Genomic DNA, 9,022 nt, shown 5'->3' with positions numbered 1-9,022 from the left:
CCAAAAGCAGATCTGCTTGCAATCGACCATCTATTTGTTGTTAATTTCACTGACATATATGGAATCGTTTTGGCTGCAATACTCTCATGTATTTGTCAACAGAGTTGTTGCGTTTTTTCTTTCTGTGTGCTAACAATTTTGGCGATGTTTCCGTATTGTAGCATTTCTGCAAACAATTTCTGTTACCAAGGTCTGCGCCGAAATTGTCAAAAACAGAAATTGTTTGCTGGGTACTTACTAAACTTTACGTATTTACTATACAATACTTTACTTTCTATATTATAGTATACTATACTTTTTACTTGTACTTTTTATTTCTGAGATTAGTACTTAGAGCTTACTCGGAATATATTGTTTGAACATTACAGACATTATTTGAAACAAGTAGAAATGTGGTTGTCAATCATATGCGCACTTATGTCACTCGCTACGGCGATAGGTAGCGAATTCGTAAACTGCGATAAGGAAGAAATTGGACGTAGACAATGCGCACATTGGATGTTGCATCTTCTTTCCATCGCAGTTTTGCTCAGTTGGATACAAATAATGCTATTAATCGGTCGATTTCCTATGTGGGGATATTATGCGCTAATGTTCTCTACAGTGTTAAAAAATGTCGTAAAGGTTAGCGGCAATAACTAAATAGGAATATATAAAACTCGACACGTTGTTTTATCTTCCTATGTTATTTTTCGGACTTAGTTATTACTTGTGTAATATTTGTTTAAAAAAAACTTTTTTTTTGTTTCAGGTTATTTTGACATTTGGATGCTCGATTGTTGAATTTGCACTGAGTTTTAGCATCGTGTTTTACGGAAAAGACCAGTATGATACTGTTTGGAAAGCAATCTTGTCGACTGTGGTAATGATGACAGGCGAGTACGAGTACACGGATCTGTTTAATAATACAAGCTCGGAAGATAGTGTTGCTTCAGAAGGTTTTCTACCAATAACAACCAAGATTATATTCTTTAGCTTTATCATACTTACCAGTATCATTCTGATCAATCTCATGACTGTTTTAACAGTCAGCGACATTCAAGCTCTCGAGAAAGAAGTACAATATATACAATTTATACTCGGAAATTATTTGAAGTTGCAGCTTATATTGTGTTTTTAAATACAACAAACATTTTGCACTATTAATTCGTTTAATACCCGGATCGTTGTGCATCTAATTACGCAATAATTAGATAACCACAATATGTAACGTTTTTACACTCATGGTCACATACGTCGATTATTGAAACAAGCAGAATTTATTGCACATTTAGAAAGACTAACATCACACAGAATTTTTCACAATAAGTGGATACATCCTCGTATAAGATTATTAATACAGTTGCGGCGCGATATTTCCAGAAAAATGGTAGTGTCTTTTCGCGTTCAAATTATTTTCAGGTTAAAGAACCGTATTCTAAGATACCCACCCATTTAATGGAAGCTTTATACGTGCTGGCCGTCAAGACATCTCGCAAAAGGTAAATATTATTATATAGAATTATGGCATAAACTACATTTAGAAATTGTGAAAAATACATGCATTTAATCTAATTATGTACTTTGTTAATACTGTAATAATTATGTAATTTTCAGTTCAGAAGAAAATTGGAAATCTGATGACAAAAAATGTGTTTCTATGATAATATTGTAGAAATGATAACCAATATAGAAGAACAAATACGGGAAGTGAAAGCACATTGTTATCCTAAATTAATGACTAAAATCGGAAATCCTTACTCTGACATGTTTTCAGAAGAAACATGCAACAAGACTATGACGCTGTAAATAATTGATATATTGCACATATTGCGTGCAAGTATTCTATACCAAATAATGGTAGATTAACAGTTCGATGACGCAGTTCTTTGCTGCTTACAGTACTGGGAACCTCCGCTCTAATGCAATATAATGTAGTGTGTGTATTATTTTAAATTTACACATTCTAACATGTAAACTCTGACTTATATAAAATAAGATAAATATGTCATAGAGAATTATTCCACACTATAATGGTAAGTTAGTGACCTATCTTATCTTTTCAGCTGCACAAAGCTAACAAATATGCCTTACAGATGTCGCCACAAAACTGCTTTCTCTGTATCTATTTTTTGAAGCCGTATAAGCTTGTTCTTGTGGCATGTTTTCTTTTTTCAAGGAAAAAAAATATTTAGTTTTTGAAAAATGCTTTGATGTGTGTGTAATGAATAGAAAGTTTTGAATTGTAAGATTATATTTCTGAGCAAGATTATATCTTTTTGAGCTAATATAGTTGAGCAAAGAAACATGTAGTAATCGACCTATACTTTTGTATTTTTTCTTCTAAGGGACCAAAAGTTTGTCTTTGAATATGTATTAGTATAATATATCTAGTGATTAATATTGTGACTACTCTTGGTTTCCGCAGCTATATGCAATAAGCTATATCTATAATTGTGCTTTGTATCTTTGTTTAGAGTTTAACTTGATCGAGAAAATATACGCGGTTAATTATATAAATTAGTATACTATAATATTAGTGTTACTTTCGCGTACGGTTTGTTTCTCACTGGATATTTCTTGTTTATATCGATGTTAAACAAGAATATAATAAACAAGAATAATCTAAGTAATATAGATATATTTAAGGTCGGCGAGTTCGAAGCAAATGCAGGATATTATACAAATTAATGTGTAAAATACTAAACTTCAGTGTATCAATACATTTTAACGTTAAATCTTCAGGTGATATAAAATATTACTATATAAAATATTATGTAATATAAGTAATAGGCTCAAAAAAGATTAATTCGCTTAATTTATACATCTACATTGGAATAACCGTTACAAAGGTTACTTTTCGTAACTCTATTGTATGTAAAAAAGTAATCTAAAACTTCAAAGTTTGTTGTAATTTAACAATAATCGCGATTGACGTATAATTATTGATAAGATCAAAGTACGTAAATAATTAACAATACTTACTGTGTAGAATAAACGCTCTAAATAGTTAATAATGTTAATAATGTTCGAATGTTCTGCCATTTATTTGAATAAATGTGTTAAGTAAAAATTGTTTATAATATGCATTTAAACGGTAGGTTTAACGCAGTTTTTATATATTCGATTATTACGCAGCCGCCCTTATCCACTGAGAAAATCAGCAGTTGAGAATTATATAGCCAAAAAATATTGCGGAGAGTATAAATTATAATCTGAACAAATTAATTTGCAAACTGTATGCTGGTTTTTTTGACGACACACCGTAGCGCGATAGCAAAATTTCACCGTAAAACATACAAGTTTTTTGTCTTACTTGTGTTTCAGATATTTCTAATTTCTTTATAATGCACTAAGGCAATTTTATACATATTCATATTTAAACATTGAAGAGCATACGAAATAGAGTCAAAATGTATGTACGTATGTATGTGATATTGTTTTTTTTCTTTGACGTATATTTGAGGTAAAATAAAATGTACTTTACGCGTCGAAAAGATCGAACACCAGCGGTAGAGTCTTTTTATTCCTTCTTTGCGTATTTCTGAATTTTTATTATAGAATACATTTGTTCTTTATTTTTATTAACTGATGCGTTGTGTATATGTATCAACATAAACTTTAGTCTTGAGAGTAAGAGAAAAAACAATAGCTACAAAAGAAAGAAAAAGTTGTTGACAGACTTGTAATAGAAAGCGAATGTCGTTGACGATGTAAATTTCGATACTTTTATGATTAAACTCGCTCTTGCAGGACTATATATATTTCAGCGATGCGACGGCATGAAGTGCAATTTGACATCGTATTTTCGGAAGCACGTTGAAGATATATGTTGCATTTTCTCGAACCTGCAAGAGAAAACATAGCTAATAAAGTGTATATGTATGTGTGTGTGTGTGCGTGTGTATGCCGGATTTCTCTCTTGACTCTTTCATAAATTCTCTGGAATTCGAAATACGACTAACGTGCGCGATATGAACGTCCATGTGCGTCTTACCATCTCGGATTTAAATAAACAGTGAAACAGCCATATACCTATATATAACAGTTTCATTATTACTCCAATATGTCTTTACTTTTCTAACAATCTAGTACTCTCTTTGATGAATATTGACATATTAATGTCTGATAATATGTTGTGAAACAACAAAATAAAAGATTTTGAGATTTACTCATAAATTTAAAAGTTTATTTCCTAAAACAGTCGTTTTCATATTTTGTCAAATTATAAATACATTAATTACAGGGCGATATACAATACATATACGTATATAGCATTTACAAGTATGTAGTTAACCGGTGCAGCGATGAAATGCGCGCGTACGTCTTTTGCGAGTTATAAATTTGAAAAATGTTCTCGTCAATAACGACAATGACGAAGATACTACGATGACGGTATCACAGCGACGGCAGCGACGACGACACGACAACAACGACGATATAAACGACGGTGACAATGCTCGCGGTATAAGCACGGTATAGCGGTAGCGGCGATAGGACGGTGCTGGAAACACGTTCGGGCGAGATCGCATTCTCTCGGGTGGGGTCGGTTCGCCGCCTTGCCTGCCATGACTGGCCGAGCGCGGCGATGCGGGGGAGCGAGGTGGCGCGTCGGCGAGGGAAACCGCTGCTGTGAATCCGGCGTCGTGATTGGTCGTCGCGTGGGAGAGCCGCCCGCCTGAGCTAACCGTCGTCAGCAGTCAGCACCGAGCATTCAAGTGGAGCGCATCGAACCATTCGAAGTCGGCGCGAAGGTATACATATACACACGGGAATAATACGCAATCTCGGAGCATTGCTTGTTACGCATACGGGCACGATGGCTGCCCGGCGCGTGCACCGCCCACAACATCAACAACAACAACAACAACAGTGCTGTAGTTGTGGTGTCGCACTCGTTGCACGTCGTGTCCGTCGCATGGGCCCGTTCACGAAATCGCAGCATCGCGCGCCCACAGAAACATCGTGGCCACCGTCTTTGTGCGGATATGCGACGCGCGGACTGTGCTCACGGAGCGCCTATTAAGAAATTCGTACGGCGCATCGTCATAAGAAAAAGAGAGAGAGAAAGAAAGAAAGGTAAAAGAACGGAAGAAAGGTAGAGAGCGAAACGAAAGCGAGTATTATCGGTGAGCAGAAAGAGAAAGAGAGGGAGAGTGAAACCGGCGGGGTCTGTGTGTCTTCTGTACATTACCCTATTCTCTGTCCGTCTCTTCTCATCCTACGCCGCTTTTATGCCATCCTCCTCCTTCTCCTCCTCCTTCTGTAGTGGCGGCGACCTTCCCACGCGTATCTCCGATGACAACGACGACCGGAAATTAAACTCGCGCGCGAAAAGCGCGGCCGTACATCGTGTGACTGAGTGTGGGGATTTACTTGAGAGGCGTGCCTGGCCGTCTCGGTCCGTCGGCAAGGCGCCGCGCGCGTGTGGAGTGCGATTCTGACTTGAAGTGCGCCGCGCCGCGCCGCGGTTTGTCATCCGACTTTGCGTCGTGCTTTTGTTTGGTTCGATGCGATACAATGACAAGTAGCGAGACCGTATACCGTCGATAGTGGAACGTTCGTTCTCGAATTTGAATCGTGTGTTGAGTGGTGCGTGGCCTAACCTAGTTAATGTCGTCAATGATGAGATCGGCGAACGACGGTCTACGACGTTGGTGACAGTGACAGTGAACGGTTTTTTTTGGTGTTAACGAAAGTGCTTCCCCGATCGCGTGGTCGTATGCAGTGAAGTTTGCATGAATCGCGGTTAGTGCGCGCTCAGTGATAGAGCCACTTAGAGATTGAATGTGAGACCCGTCTTTGCACAATCGGTTCTTAAAAAGTGGAAACGAACATCGCGCCACATCGGCCGTTCGCAGCGCGCCGCCGTCGGGACAAATAACGTTCGATTTCGTTTCTTCTCTTCGTCGTAAACGATATTCGCAACCGACAAGAGACGCATATCTCGTCCAGCAGAGTGAACTGAAGACTACGAGAGAAAACAGAGGACGGCGGTCGTCGCTTGCGTGCTCGCAATAATGCCACACGTGAGCAGCAGCGGCGGCGGCGACGATCTCGGCAGCGAAGACGAGGTCAAGGTCTTCAAAGATGAGGGCGAGGAGGAGAAGAGATCCTCAGAGAACCTCACCGAGGACAAGAGTGATCTCATCGATCTCACGGAATCTGAGGTGCTTTTGGCAAAAAAAAATCTTTTCGTCACGCCAACTATTTTCCGCGTTTTTTCTTGCTGTTCTCCATTGTGTTCTGTGTTGCGATCTTCGCGGTTTTACTTCGCACATCTCCTCTCCAAATATCCTTGTAACCGCAGGACATCAAGCATTAAGTGCGTGCATCTCATGTGTTGCAGGAAAAGGGCTCGCTCGCCGGTGGGAGCTATGCGACGACGGGAAAGACGTCGGCTAGGTCTGACCTCAGTCCTGTTTTCGGTAAGTTCTCTTTCAGAAACTCTCAAAAACGAACTAACTAACTTGATCGATACGGATCGAACGTATCCATATGTTTGTTTAACAAGAAATCAATTGTATTTAATGTTCTGAGATGTTATTTTTGCGCGTTGTTTGTCACACTTAGATCTGTTCTACAGCGAGTCGCGTATGTTGTGTTATCGCTAGTCTTATGTGTTGAGTCGGGCCGAGAACCAATTGATTGATTTGACTGGACCAATGGCCTCGACATGAGAGTAACGACAACCAACAATGACATAACACGACTTACGTATCGTAGAAACAGGTCTTAGCGTTTGTCAATAATGTTCTGTTTACATACTGTCGTAACATTTTACGTGAGAACGCACGTAAAAATTCAATATAAATTTATCTCACGCTATAGTTATCGATATTTTGCTCGTGTAACACAAAAAATCGTACGATCAAAGCCGAGTTCGTCGTGTGATTTTAATTATTCGTTACTTCTCTTCGTAAACTAATCAAATCAACGGGATCGATACATCATTCGGCTACGTAAACAGTTGGCTGTTAAAAGAAGGAAATAATACTTTGTTTGTCGTGTAAAAATAGGTGATCAAAATTACACGTTTTTAAATAAATAACTTTGTAATATAAAATATTACAGAAACTCAATTTATACAATATCAGGTATTCTGATGATCACGCTGTTTTCTCTTAACGTACCTGTTATTATTTATTTCTCTCTAAAACATGGACCATTAATGTAATCTACATGAGAAGTGTGTGCAAGTTACGGAAAGCTGAATCCTAAACTATCGCGTTAAACTAAATAATTTTGATTAGCGGACTTTGCAACGCGAAAATTTATATAGTTTGTTATCAACTTGCTGTAGAATTTAATGAAAATAGCAATATCATACTTGATCTTATAGTTTTTGTATGAAGTTTTTATCTCACACATTATTTTGTGTCTCAAAAAGTTTGAGAAATTCATACTGTATAGCGTCAATAACCGGAGACATGATTGTTAAGTAATTTATATTTAATTAATTGACGATCTAGTTTTCACATCGTCACGCACACACTCGTTATCACATTTTTGTTCGTATTTGTTCTTGAAATAGTTATAAAATATTACATTACAAGCTGCAAAATTGTAATTCTCATCTTTAGAGAGAGAGAGTTCTTAGAAATTTCAAGTAATTCAAATACCGTGTCACAATGTTGCTCTATAGATATCTTGCGCTACTTCGCGCGCTTAGATTAACGTCATTTGAAATCGATCGCGCCACGATAACTGCCTACTCTCATAGCCGCTTTCACGGTCCGTTGATAATCTCGCTGCGCCCGCGCGCGCGTATATGTGTGTCGGCCAAGGAGAGTATGTGACTCGGATTCCTGGAGCATACGGGTTGTTCTCAGCCACAACGCTCCTATTAATTTCCTCATCATTATGCCGCATTACGTTGCACGTCGTCACCGTTTGTAAAGTTCTTTTCCGTCGTTGGCAGCGGCGACGATTTTATTACCTACCTACACTCCACTGCTATAATGACTGCGAGCCTCGTGGCGTTGGCAAACGATACTCTTGGTCAATTCGAACGCGATTATAAGAGAAAGAAAGAGAGTGTGTGTGTGTGTGTGTGTGTATGTGAATAAGAGAGAGAAACAGCACATTGATATGATGTCAATAAGCTACTTTGTGAGTCGTCTTGAATCGCGTTCTCGCTCTTCCTCAAAGCTCATTCCATTTATAGTACAAGCAACGGTTCCAAGAAATGCAAACAAGTTGACGTCTGAGAGAGCAAGCCGATTCGTCAACCTTAGTCTGTCGCATTAATATGTACGCGTATATAAATGAGTTAAAAATCTGTTTGACACATTTGGGAGTTATTATTCAGTTTGAAAAACAAATCAAAGTGTTGTTTTCGAAATAATAAGAAGCGTATCTAAAGGTGTGAACATAGCGGAGTCGAGCAGAAATATTCGATGACAGATTCGGTTTGGAACAAATCGTTTTGACGTGTCGGTAACGTATACAATGCCGTGTCTGCCGTTTCCTCTAGTGGCCAGTGTCCCTCCGTTTGTCCGTTAGACTTTGTGATACTGACAAATCGATGTCGCGCTACCGCGCACGCTGTCATGCTGTTGCCAAAACATTTTAATGAGTTAACGTCGCCACGCGTATCCCGACGCGTTGTCATTTCGCGTGTCTGAGATGTTGCAGACGCGATTATGACACTGTGACGCGTGGCAGGTATAGTTCTCAAATTATACAAAAATATCGTTTTTTTAAAAATATCCACAAGTGATATGAAATACACACAACACCGAGCAAAATAGTTCTCATTAGTCACGAATTCGCTTGAGTTTTATTTTTTTTTTTTAATTTCTCGCGTTATAATTCTTCAAATACATAAAAACACACACAGCGAGATATCGGAGCCATATATAATCTCATAAAATAGTTGACTGAATTTTCTATTGTCAATAGATCATTTTGGTTATATATACATACATACTGATCGGCGAATCATTCCGTGAGAGGAGAAGAAAGTTTTTCTTCCGCGCGCTTTTCTGCTCCAGTCGCGTCGGCGACCAATAAAACAGGAGTAAAACAATTTGTAGAAGGA

General features: G+C 38.3%; 1 protein-coding gene and 1 long non-coding RNA gene across 2 annotated transcripts in view; both read left to right on the top strand.

Moving 5' to 3' along the window:
* Nucleotides 1–1,116: 1,116 nt before the first annotated feature.
* LOC109859233 lies at nucleotides 1,117–3,375 on the top strand. The gene is made up of 3 exons (XR_002250687.1): nucleotides 1,117–1,481; nucleotides 1,597–1,918; nucleotides 2,046–3,375. It is a non-coding gene; the product is annotated as an uncharacterized LOC109859233 (long non-coding RNA).
* Nucleotides 3,376–5,419: 2,044 nt separating this feature from the next.
* Nucleotides 5,420–9,022, top strand: part of LOC109859232 (protein pangolin, isoforms A/H/I/S) — a 166,020-nt gene continuing 162,417 nt past the window's right edge. Inside the window, exons 1-2 of the mRNA XM_020437255.1 lie at nucleotides 5,420–6,149; nucleotides 6,329–6,407. Of these exons, the coding sequence (XP_020292844.1) occupies nucleotides 6,000–6,149; nucleotides 6,329–6,407 (229 nt within the window). The 5' untranslated portion in view covers nucleotides 5,420–5,999. The remainder of the gene's footprint in view (nucleotides 6,150–6,328; nucleotides 6,408–9,022) is intronic.

The sequence above is a fragment of the Pseudomyrmex gracilis genome, unplaced genomic scaffold (genome assembly GCF_002006095.1).
Source record: "Pseudomyrmex gracilis isolate BER0280 unplaced genomic scaffold, ASM200609v1 scaffold_249, whole genome shotgun sequence".
Taxonomy (NCBI): Eukaryota; Metazoa; Arthropoda; class Insecta; order Hymenoptera; family Formicidae; genus Pseudomyrmex; species Pseudomyrmex gracilis.
The sequence above is the reverse complement of the archived record's forward strand: the minus strand, read 5'-3'. Positions and strand labels throughout refer to the sequence as shown.